General features: G+C 37.4%; 2 protein-coding genes across 3 annotated transcripts; one reads left to right on the forward strand and one right to left on the reverse strand.

The window, feature by feature from the left end:
• The first annotated feature begins 608 nt into the window (after positions 1 to 608).
• On the forward strand, positions 609 to 1,794 carry LOC113281899 (basic leucine zipper 43-like). The gene has a single exon (XM_026530805.1). It carries the CDS (start codon positions 1,026 to 1,028, stop codon positions 1,623 to 1,625), a length of 600 nt encoding a protein of 199 aa, XP_026386590.1. The 5' UTR covers positions 609 to 1,025; the 3' UTR covers positions 1,626 to 1,794.
• Positions 1,592 to 5,823, reverse strand: LOC113281898 (pentatricopeptide repeat-containing protein At1g18485-like). 2 transcript variants are annotated; one of them, XM_026530803.1, is made up of 4 exons: positions 2,832 to 5,823; positions 2,461 to 2,733; positions 1,860 to 1,997; positions 1,592 to 1,720 (listed from the first exon to the last, which is right to left on the reverse strand). In XM_026530803.1, exon 1 carries the CDS (start codon positions 5,809 to 5,811, stop codon positions 2,857 to 2,859), a length of 2,955 nt encoding a protein of 984 aa, XP_026386588.1. In that variant the 5' UTR covers positions 5,812 to 5,823; the 3' UTR covers positions 1,592 to 1,720; positions 1,860 to 1,997; positions 2,461 to 2,733; positions 2,832 to 2,856. The 2 variants fall into 2 exon arrangements, with proteins under 2 accessions (XP_026386588.1, XP_026386587.1); XM_026530802.1 differs by having other exon boundaries at positions 2,461 to 5,823.
• Positions 5,824 to 13,011: the final 7,188 nt, after the last annotated feature.

The following is a 13,011-nucleotide window of genomic DNA, read 5'->3' on the forward strand; positions in this document are numbered from 1 at the left end:
CTTTTTTTACTTGTCACATCAGTTAAAGAAAGTAAAAGCGAACTAACTCCGATAATAAAATCATTTTACTAAGCAAGATATTACGTAATTCCCTTTATACAATAGAATAGATATTACGTAATCGAATTCTGTGTGGATTATGAAAGTTAGGTTGATATATAGCTAAACATGAAACTGGGAAATTATAAGTTAATTGAATTTTTGTGTTCAGTGTTTGGTGGTAGTTGAGTCACCACCATCAACAAATCTAAATTTTTCTAATTGTAAAAAAAACAGACTTCCTACAACAACAGTCTCTTTTGTTTGCTATATGTCACAACTCAGTGTTGGCCTTAAAAAGTTGATGGATCCATCAGCAAATGCTCAGCTCAGCCTTAAAAAAGAAAGCAAGATAAAACAAAACATAAAAGAAGGACCTGTTTTTAGATTGACTTCTGGAAATTTCATTCTAATTCTTGCAAAAAAGGGTTATGTGACTTATGTTGTATGATACTGGTACATGAGCAATACTAGCTAATCCACAGAAATATAATCCAGACCAAGACAAACAGATAAACACACAGAATGTAATGAAAATACTCTAAATTTAGCATCATTATATGAAATCTCTTTGCCTGTCTCTCGTATATGATGACCATTTATGTATGTGTTTTGTGCATGATGGCATCTGATACTGGGTGGAGCGGATGATGGCATCTTATTATCCTGGTGTGAATAAATACTACTAAATATATGAGGTACATGAAACTTCTAATGAAGTGAATGTCTGCTCTTTAAGAAACTCTTTCTACTGTTATTCTACTTGCTCAACATGGCCCACTACTACTCTCTTTAACTTTTTTCCTACTATAAACACCTTCACTTATCTTGCTTTCCCTCTGCTTCCTTCAACAACTTGAAACTCTTCTACAATTCTAAGCTTCTTTCTATTGTTCTTCACCTTCTACTGCAACAACCAATATTCCCTCCACTTCTCACTAAAAACATAAGCCGATATTCCCTCTGTAACTCACCAAACTTTAGCCATGTATTCAGGTGATGCTCCCGCGCTTGGGTTCATGACACCTACTGACAGAGCTATATACCCTGTTGACATTAGCATGATGCAAAACGATATAAATATACCCACCACAAATTTCAGTGGTTATTCAGGGCTTTTACACTACTCTCAGACTCAAAATTTCCCTACAGTTTATGAATTTGGTCCGCAGTTTTCATGTCTTAGCAACACTTCTTCAGCTTCTGATGAGGCAGAAGAACTGCAGCTAAGAGTCATCGATGAAAGGAAACGAAGAAGAATGATATCAAACAGGGAATCTGCTCGTCGGTCAAGAATGCGCAAACAGAAACATTTAGATGAGCTTTGGTCACAGGTCGTTCGGCTCCGGAATGAAAACCGCGAACTCATCAACAAATTAAATCATGTCTTGGAGTGTCACGAGAACATTCTTCAAGAGAATACTCACCTTAGGAAAGATGCTTCTGAACTCCGGACAAAGCTTGCGGAGCTGCAGCAACTTGATAAACCTTGCAAGGCTTTGAGAGAAGTTCCCTGCAACACAGCTCATCTAAGAGCTGAACCTTCAACTCAATCCATCACTAGTTCCATGGATTTACTCCATTAGATGAAACGCGTGTCTCTTTGTCCTTTCTCTCTCAGCTCCTATCTTCTTCTGTTAAGTATTAAAAAATTACTAATCCACCTTTGTCTTCAATTGAGCTGCATCGACATGTAAAGAGACTTCTTAATAACAAATTTTAGGATTTTCATTTTAATGAACAATTGTTATAATAGAGGTATTGCAAGTACATCCATGATTAAACTCCAGTACACTTATTCTGGGTTTCAGAATTCATACACAATTTCTATCGGCTAGTAAAGCAAAATGTACACCAATAATGTCTGCAAACTGCTCCAAGAAATTAGTGACTCCATGACTTTTCAAACATCAATCATTATGAAGAACCCCACCAGCCTTGATCAATAAAGGCCTCACCTGAAAAATGGATAATAAGCAAAAGCTGCATGAAAGAAAAAAGCTTCCAAAATGAAATTTTTATTTTTATATATAATAAAAAAGAGGTTATAAGTTCATCGGGTGGCTACACAGGAGATGAGAAATTCAGTAGTGGCCCTGCTTGAGGGGTTTGGGGGCTACAGTTGCAACTAGGAAGCTTCTCATGGCCCCATCAAAATTCTATCAACAAGCATAATAAGAAAAATATTTGAAAAGGCTCTCCACTCAGAGAACCTAAGTACTGTTCCCACTTTTTAGTGGGAAAACTGATGCAAGCTCAAATTTGGTTCCTCCTGAACTCAAAACTTCTTTTCTTAGTTTCAAACACATCATGACATAAAATTGTAAATGCAGTTTAATGTTAGGAACGAAAAGTAAAATAAAGCAAGATTAAATGTAATATAGCCATCAGTTTATGCAAAGTTTTTGGAAGTTAATTCACCTTATATATTATTACAATCCGTTGAAGCCTGGAGGTCCCAAGCCTGGATAAGGGTAGAATGGTGCGCTAAATTGGTACTCAATTACATCTGTCATGCCTTGCACAACATTGATCTCAGTGAAGAGATAAATGTGTTTAGAAGAAGTAAACGGAGGAAGATGATTAATTCAGGCAACCACAAGTGCCGGGTGTAAGAGTTTGATGCTAAATCACTGATGATGGTTAGTCGCTACAGCAAGATGAAGCCTTGCAATAGAATAATCTGTGGATTACCTAAATAAATGTGAAAAAAGTATACTAAGCTTTAGGATGGAGGAGGTAGCTGTGAACGGTCACACTCTAATTGGAAAGGAGAAAAAACAAGCCCTTACCTAACATAAAGCATTTGTCTTATGCCTACCAATAATCTCCACAAGAACACAGCCCATCTCTAAAATGGTGGAACCTTTTATTGTCCCTCACAATTATCTGTCTCTGCATCACCTTAGAGACCAACTTGGCTGCATTATGACAATCATGACAAATACGAATATTCTTGTAAACCCGTAGTATAGAACCTTTTGTCATCTTCAAGAGCCCAAAACATATAGCAAGCTTCTCACTATGACCTCGTAATAACTCTTCCTTCTCTCCTTCATCCAACTCGTGTAACACCGAGCCTGTGTCAGGTACATATCCAATGCCACGTATTTTCTCCTCTAATTCCCTCCACATTCTATGTATCTCTTTAGATTCCGTATGTGCGTCATCACTGGCAACAAAGTTATAAACTTTTCCTCCTACTTCTATCCAACTAGAACCGGGATTATTTACCAGTCCCATCTCCCTCATCTTCTGTCTCACCTTTCTTACATCATCCCACCTGCCCGATCCTGCAAACAAGTTTGAGACTAACACATAGTGCTCAGCCTTGCCTGGCTCCAGATCTAACAACTTCTTTGAAATTTTTTCACCAAGATCCATATTTCCATAAGTTCGACAAGCACTTAGTAGTGAACCCCAAATTCCAGCATCAGGTTCATCAGGCATCTTCTCCACAAGACAGGCTGCATGGTCTAAGTGCCCAGCTCTACCCAGCATGTCAACCATGCATGCATAATGCTCTAGTTTTGGTTCTATTTTGTGTACACTCTGCATCTCTGAGAAGTACTTAAGACCCTCTTCGACCAACCCCGCATGGTTACATGCCATTAGGATACCGATAAAAGTATACCGGTCAGGCTTCAAGCCTTGTCTATGCATCACCTCAAAGATCTCAATAGCCTCTTTACCAAGTCCATGAAGTCCGTATCCTGTGACCATCACTGTCCATGAAACTGCATCTTTCTCGACTAGCCCATCAAAGGTCCTACGAGACTGCTCTATAGAACCAGTTTTTGCGTACATATCTATAATTGAACTACTGACAAATGCATCTCCAATAAGATCTGCTTTTATGGAAAAACAGTGGGCCTCTTTTCCAAGACGCAAAGCTGCTAATTGTGCACAAGCGGTCAGTATGCTCTGTATTGCCGTCTCAGAAGGTTGGACATTATGCTGTTGCATTTCACGAAAGAGATCAATGGCACTCTGTGGTAGTGCATTCTGAGAGTACCCAGCAATCATTGCATTCCATGATACCGTAGTTCTTACATCCATCTCATCGAAAAAAATCCTCGCATTCGATGCCTTCCTACATCGGATGTAAAGAGAAAGCAGCGAAACACCAATAAAAGAATCCAAATGCAACCCATTTCTTACCACAAAGCCATGAACTGCTTTACCATATTTTAGTGATTTTAGATGAGCACAAGCTAGCAGTAAGCTACCAATGGTAAACAAGTCAGGCTTTATCCCAGAATCTACCATCTGGAGAAATAATTCTACTGCATCACTTGGATCTCCATTTTGTGCACTCCCCCCAATGACTGCATTCCAAGAATTCACAGTCTTCGTCTCCATCAAATCAAAAATACTGTTTGAAGCACTCAAAGATCCACATTTAGCATAAGCAGCAATGAGAGCATTATTTACCATTTCATCACAATGAAATTCATTTCTGAAAGAGTAGCCATGCAGCTCCTTCAAGCTACACATTTCCGAATGCTCTATGCAAACTGGCAATGCATTCAAGATAGTGATCACATTCACTCCCATTTTCTCCTCCTTTTGCATTTCGCGTAGCAAATCAAAGGTTTCTTGGACATTTCCTTCTCTAGAGTAACCACCAATCATGACATTCCAAGAGACTACATTCCTCTGAACATTCTTGTCAAACAGGGCCCGAGCATTTGATATATACCCACACTTAACATACATATCAACTAAAGCATTGATCACCATTAGATCATGAAGTAACCCCAATTTTACAGCCAGCCCATGCAGTAACATCCCCATCTCCACTTTTCCCTCCTCTGCACAAACAGGAAGTACTGTCACCATAGTTGCAACATCAGGTCTCAGACCATCTTCAGATTCCAACATATTCCTAAACACATCAAAACTTTCATCCAGAAACCCATTCTCCGAATACCCGCGAATCAAAGAATTGAATGAAACCATATTCTTGTCAGGCATTTTCTCAAACACCGTAACCGCATCTTGAGTAACCCCACATTTCCCATACATGGCAATCAAAGCATTACCCACAAACAAATCTAAATCCAATCCCATCTTTATAACTAAACCATGAATTCCTTGTCCAAGTTCTACACTCGAAAGTCCCCCACAAGCTTTAATAACACACGGCATAGTAAAATTATCAGGTTTAAACTCTGACACCGTAAGCATTTCACAGAAAACTAAAACCGTATCAATCCAATGCTCATTTTTCGTATAACCACTAATAAGTGCATTCCATTGAAACAAATTCTTCTTCTGTAAGTTATCAAACACAATACGAGAATCCACTGGAGACCCACACAATGAATACATCGTAATAATACGCGTATACATAACAAAATCATTATTGAATTGAGATAATTCTGATACAAAGCTGTGAACTTTACGGCCCATTTCAATATCCTTCCTTTTCCCACAAGATTGTAATAGAGTATTAACAGCAATAGCTTGCTCATACTTTTCAGTGTGAATTTCATTGTTCTGTTGTAAAAGCAGTAATGCTTCATCGAGGTCACCAAATTCACAAAGTTGGGTGATGTTTTGAGATAATGTCAGTTGAGGATTGTGTTGTGATGATGGAGTGACTGCTGAAGCTGTTGAGCTTTTGTAATGGGTTTTAGTTGAAATGGAGAAAGAAGGTTTTGGGAGAGAGAATGAATGAAGAAGGTTCTTGGGTTTTTTTGTGTTCACATAAAGCTGCTGGTAGTTGTGAAAGCACTGGTGAGAGAGTGTTTGTGCCATCAAAGCCATTTTTTTTCTCTGTTTTGCTACCCTATTAGAATGAATTTGTGCTCAAACTCGAGTATAATAAAACCATAATTCCCTAGCTAAAATCCCTAGTAACTTATGAGTGCCTGCAGGGGCAGAGCCAAGATTCCGGAAATGGGAGTGTAAAAATTCACTTTGGGGTTGCAAAAATAAATAAATTAGGAGTGCAAAATAAGCAAAATTAAACTTTGTAAAAAGAAAAAAAAATCTACTGGGCTTAAATTAGGTTTTGGAGCCAGCTGGGCAAGGGGTGCAACTGCACACCCTTACAATGGGCTGGCTCCACCCCTGAGTGTCTGAAAATTTAAGATATACTTACACGGGAGAAAGTATACTTTAGCCGTTAATGGTTAAAGAGCCTTGGCAGATAGAAGTTGGGAGTCCTGGGTCAATACTGACTATTGGAAAACACTTGTATGAATGGGGGGAGAGGTTAAAGAACTCAAGCTAAGAGCAAAGGCTATGGAATGAGTGTTTTTAACACTCATTCACTACCAAATCGATGAGAGGCTGAGTGAGGGAGTGTTTTTCGCACCGAGGAAGAGTCTGGGTGAAAAAGTGTTTTTCACTCAAGAGGTTGATCATGTACCGATCGGGAAGAAAAATTCACACAAGAAGCTGATCAAGTGCCTCCTGGGATGAAAAATTCACTCAGGAGGCTAATCATGTGGCTCTTGGGATGGATAACTCATGTTAGAGCATTGCTCGGTCGAACTCGCATGCGTTGCTATCTCAAGCATGTTTTTCAAGTTTAGTTGTCAAAACTATATGTCTTGATTTCTAGACTACTTATAGCTAAGTCTCGGTATAGGACAATTTAGTGTAGTTGAGCTCCAGACTCCATGGTGATCATCTTACGAAGACGAAGAACTACTCAAGGGACCAGTGGAACTTCATCCGACTAAAAGGTATGTGGAGACTTGACTTATCTATCACTCAAAAGTCTATCTACTCTATCTCCTACTCTTGAGACAAAGTCGTATAAGTATGATAGTTTTCATACATACACATTTGCTATTTCGAGCCGAGTTTACTCGCCTATATTTTTCTCGAAATATGTGTTGATAAGCTTTCGCTTTAACCACTTTTCATCTTAACCCGTGACGAAAGTCATGATGACGTTTCAATCTTGAAAATAGCTTTGATGACGATAGTCGTGAATAACGATTGTTATAACATTATAGAAGAATGTTTCAATGATTGAAATGTAGAGTTGAGATTACGTAACCAACTATGGATATAAGCATATATAGTGTGTTCGCACATTAGTGTATAAATCCATGTGCCGGAAACCAAGTGTGTGCATAAGTGTGCATACGGTATTGGTGAAGGAGACGGGTTGGATATGCGTACACGTACGCGTACCAGCAAAAATTTTCGAACCGAAAATTTATGCTGAGTTTCTAAACTCAATTCATGTTGCTATGGTACACGTACCCGTACGCGTACCCAAGCTGGTTATATTTCTCGAATCGGAAGTTCATGAACTTAAACAATCAATCATTAAGGAATGCAATCTTTGCAAACCATGGCTATATTGTTCATGAACTGATTCAAGTGAATCAAACCGATTTTGTTTCAATTGTGTCTATTCATAAAGACCTAAGCAATTGAACAACTCTTCAACTAGTTCTTATGAGTCATTTGAACTAGTTATGTGAAGAAGATGAATATGGTTAATATGGAAGTACTCATATGGCTAACCATTGGTTAAATATTTGTGAACCAACTAAGTGTACACGTTTAGGTACGACTACTCAAACCTAAATGAAATACATTTCATTTGTGTGTGACAAGCTAAGTTTCGATCTAACGGTTGAAAGATATTAGCTTGGTTAAATCAGGTTTTTCATCTAACGGTGAATATTGAATGCTTTGTTACCAAGGTAACTTGGATTGTAAACCCTGATTTGAAAACTATATAAATGAGACATCTAGCAACTGGAAAAACTAATCCCCACACCTCATGTGTGATACTAGTTGGTTTTGCTAGAGTCGATTCTCCTTTAACCTTAGGTTTCTTCTCGAGACCCTGTAGGTTAACGACTGAAAGACTTCATTGGGATTGTAAAGCCAGAAGAAACTACTTCTCTTGTAGTTGAGCGATCTGATCTTGCCATTTTCTATCGTACGAGTTCAATTGAATAATTAACTTAATATTATATCTCCGATAGGGCAAGATTAAAAGAAATCACAAACATCTTCGTCTCATCGTTTGTGATTCCGCAATATCTAGTTTCGCTACCATATGATTTAGATTATTGTGAGGTGATTGATAATTCTAGGCTGTTCTTCGGGAATATAAGTCCGGGTTATCAATTGGTTTCTGTTCACCTTGATTTTATCAAAAGACAGAACAAAACTCTTAGGTTTATCTGTGGGAGACAGATTTATCTATCATCGTAGACTTTTCTGTGTGATACAAATTTGTTTATTAAAGCCTTCGACTTTGGGTCGTATCAAATCTTGGTTGTGGGTGAGATCAGCTAAGGGAATCAAGTGCGTAGTATCCTGTTGGGATCAGAGACGTAAGGAGCGCAACTGTACCTTGAATTAGTGTGATATTGATTAGGGTTCAACTACAGTCCAGACCGAAGTTAGTTTGTAGTAGGCTAGATGTAGGATCCAAATATCGCACAATAATAAGATCTCGCGAGAATGTAGGGAAGCTTGCGAGAGAACGTATCATGTGTGCAAATTAAGATCCAACGTGAGCTGCGAGAACATCGCACGGTGATTCCGAAATTAAGGAAAATGTTAGCTGTATCCCACCACATATGAGATGTCATCCACTATGTAAATATCTATATAAAGAGAAAGGTAGGAGAGAGAAAAGTAACTTGTATTATTATTATCTTCTTATTCTTCCCCAAAAACCAGAGAGAAAGAGAGCTCCAAATACTCATTAATGGAGTCTCAATTGTAATTCATATGTTATTACAAACAATCATAGTGAAGATCTCTAACCCCGTGGATGTAGATCACATTGATCGAACCACGTAAATCTTGTGTCTTATTTTCTATTTTCATTATCTTTATCTTTATTTTCATATCAAATAAGTTTAGATCTAGAAATTATAGTCATAATAATACAAGGGGTGTGTTGTAGGATTTCCTGCAACTACATTTTTGGCGCTAGAAACAGGGAACTAGTAAAGGATTTATCCTTCCTGTAACTTGTTGATTCAAGAAATTTTCATGAAGATTAGATACTTTTCATATTTTTCTAGATCTACAAAATTTAGGTTCAAAAATGGAAATTTTATGGAAGAAATCACACTTTCAGGGAGTAAACATCATCAAAAATTCAAAGACATGAAAAGAGTGAGAGAGAAAATTAGTTGTTGTGGTGAAATTTAAGGAGAAAATGGAAGTTTCAGTGGAAGATTTTCATGTTCAGGAGAATAAGGCAAATGTGAAAGAAGTTAAGGAAGGACGAAGAAAAGATAAGAGGCAGATGCTACAATTTCTATCACAAACAGAAATTCGCACAGATGGTTTGAGCTGGAGTGAGTAAGCGATAGGTCACGGGTTCGAATTTCGCAGAGACACATATTTTTAATTTTCTTCTCATTTGCATGGGAGAATAAAAGAATAAGAGAAAAACACTGTGCGTTTATTTCGCAAAGAGATTCTTGAACAGTTGGTCAAGAGAACAATATGTACGTTCGTGGTCGCAAGTTCGAACTTCCCTGCGAGCATAGTTTTCTTCTTTTTACAGATAGCGAAAAAATGAATAATTTCGCAATATTGTTTCATTAGTTCGCAAACAAGAGGTAACACAGTTGGTCAAACTTCGCTAGAGTGAGTTGTAAGACTCGAGTTCGAATCCCTCATCAAGTGTAATTTTTCACACATTTTTGAAATCCTAAAGGCGAAGAAATGGAATAAAGTACAGCATTGTGTGTTTCTTTCGCAAGCAACAAGTAGAGCAGATGGTCAGACTTCAAAATATTGTTTCATTAGTTCGCAAACAAGAGGTAGCACAGTTGGTCAAACTTCGCTAGAGTGAGTTGTAAGACTCGAGTTCGAATCCCTCATCAAGCTTAATTTTTCACACATTTTTGAAATCCTAAAGGCGAAGAAATGGAATAAAGTACAGCATTGTGTGTTTTTTTCGCAAGCAACAAGTAGAGCAGATGGTCAGAGAAGGAGTATGCAAACTAGAGGACATGGGTTCGATTCTCCCTGCGACTAAATAATTTTTGCTTCGCAAATATTCATTTCGCAGAGTTGGTATTTAATTACTTCGCACAGTCTTTGATTATTTTGCAAAATAGGCTTAGCACAGTTGGTATGGTGCGAGAAAATCCAAGAAGCAGATCAAGGGTTCAAATCTCACTTCCCACACTTCTTTTTGCTGCGCGAAATTCATACATTTAAAGGCATTTATTCACTTCTCTGATAACAACAGCGACTCACATGAAAGATAAATATCACTTCCTTGAACATTTTACTTTATACTAAGAACGAATAAAAAGATTTTTGATTTGATTTACAAAAAGCGATTCAATCGCACGATAACAAAAATTTCAAGATTTCAAAAATTACAAAAATTACTAAGATTTCAAGATTTCAAAAAAAAAAAAATCGATTTATATAAATTTCTAGAATATTTCTTTTACAGAAAATAAAAGATTTTTGATTTGATTTGCAAAGATTTCAAAGATTATAAAGATTACTAAGATTTCAAGATTACAAAGATTTCAAAATTACAAAGATTGCGAGATTTCAAAATTACAGAAAACTGAGAAAATTCAATTTATATATTTCTCTAGAATATTTCTTTTGCAGAGAATAAAAAGATTTTTGATTTGATTTACAAAACGCGATAGAATCGCAGAATTACAAAGATTTCACAACTACAAAGATTTCAGAGTTACCATGTATTAGAATTTCTCTTGAATACTTATTTTGATTCAAATGATATGATATTATGAGAATGAAAGAATGAATGAAAGAGATGACAGAAATGAAAGAATGAATGAAAGAGATGACAGAAATGAAAAGATGAATGAGAGAATAAAGAAACGCGAACATTTTGCAGAAACAAAGAGACGCAAAAATTTCGCAGAAACGCGAATAAAATTTCGCAGATAGAGACGAACCTTTATGGCGTACACCCTAGTTCGCGAATACAATTTCGCAAGAGGAAAATGTAAGACCTAAAGTATGTCATATAAGGGGGTACCTGTTGCATGGCTCAGGGAAAGGTTACACCGCCCCCGGAACCTGAGTCATGGAGATTTGGGGTCAATAAAGCCCATCCGGGAGAGGCACCTTGGATTCTCAGCTTAAGCATATGACTTAGGTTGGGAGACTAAGGTAATAAGGACTCTCCCAAGGAGTGCAGAATCTGATCAAGGCGCCGAGGTACACGGTTAAGTCAAGAGTGACAGGGCGTTTGAAGCGTCCTTGCCATTCTTGACAAGTCTTGGCTTATACTGCACTCGGCCCGAAGAAAACCCCACTTAGGGTGCAGTCTCGTAACCATAAGCCCTATAGGTAAAAGGGATAAGAGGCTGCGAAAATAACTGGTTGTTGTTAAGACCGGATGGGAGGAGCTAACCTTGTACGGTAGAAGTACGCTTTCTTGAAGGGGAAACCAGGGGGAAGATAAGGGCGACACCCTCCATTAGGGAGCTGATAAGTGTCTTAAGACGCAAATGTCATGAGGCTTTTTACTCGCAAGGGTATTAAGACTTGTCATATTTGTGCGACAATCCTGAAGAGGCAATAATACTAGAGAAAAAGATAAGACGAGATCAATGGGTCATTACATGAAAGTGTGAAGACGTCCTGCGATTTCATCGCAAGACGGCAATGTCATGGGGATTTATTTTCGCAAGAATATTTAGGCCTGTCATATTGTCGCAACAATCCTGAAGAGGCAATAATACAAAAGAAAAAGTTAAGGCAAGATCAATGGGTTTTTGCATGAAAGTGCAAAGACGTCCTGCGATTTTGTCGCAATGACAAGAGGTGGAAAAATAAGACCTTTAACTAGGAAGGCAAAATAAGACCACATAAGAAAATGAATAAGCAAGTAAGCTTGCGAGAATGATTATATGTAAGCAAACAAGCTTGCGAATATGTACATGAAAATGAAACTGAGGCAGTGAAAATGCCGCAGACTTGATACTATGATCATGCTATTATGAGATACTAATAGTGCAGGAAAGAGGAAAGATGAAACACAAGTAAGAACTTGTGAAGAACAATACCTACACGAAGAGGAATGCATACACTAAAGAAAAATCCAGAGAAATGAAGAATGGAAGCAATTTAAAGCTACAACAATTTTAGACGGCAAAATGAGCTAAGTACCACAAACATTGGCTATACATTGCAATAGATAAGCATTCTCATATACAAGCATTACACTCGCATCATCAAAGCATCGCATAAGCATTTCATGGCATAAACATCGCATACACATTTCCTAACATAATCATCACATAAGCATTATATTCGCGCAAGTACTTTACAAAACTGTACGGAATAATATCGCAGAATTTCGCAGAATTATTCAGAATTTCACAGAATTATTCAGAATTTCGCAGAATTCCTCAGAATTTCGCAGAGTTATTCAGAATTTCGCAGAATTATTCAGAGTTTCACAGAATTATTCAGAATTTCGCAGAATTGTTCAAAATTTCGCAGAGCTATTCAGAATTTCGCAGAATTATTCAGAATTTCGCAGAATTGTTCAGAATTTCGCAGGATTATTCAGAATTTCGCATAATGATTCAGAATTTCGCAGAATTATTCAGAATTTCGCAGGATTGTTCAGAATTTCGCAGGATTATTCAGAATTTCGCAGGATTATTCAGAATTTGGCAGAATGATTCAAAATTTTGTCAAATGTGTCAGAATTTTGCAGAATGTGATTATTTCGCTCAATTATTTCACACAATTATAAGCAACTTGAAGAGATTATACTATCGCATGAGCACAACACATGAGACAGAGGCAAGATAAGAATGAGGAAACAATTCACACATTCAACATTTTCTCAAGGATTCTACCTTCATAGATAAAGAACAGAGGAAACTATGGATTACCAAGAAAATATTTTATGTTCTTTATCTTCTCGGCAAGAATCACCAAAAATGGAGTAATAATTTCGCATGAATAGAGGCAATACTTATTATTCTCATTCAAGGACGGATACTTCTTATA

Source organism: Papaver somniferum, chromosome 5, assembly GCF_003573695.1.
Source record: "Papaver somniferum cultivar HN1 chromosome 5, ASM357369v1, whole genome shotgun sequence".
Lineage (NCBI taxonomy): Eukaryota > Viridiplantae > Streptophyta > Magnoliopsida > Ranunculales > Papaveraceae > Papaver > Papaver somniferum.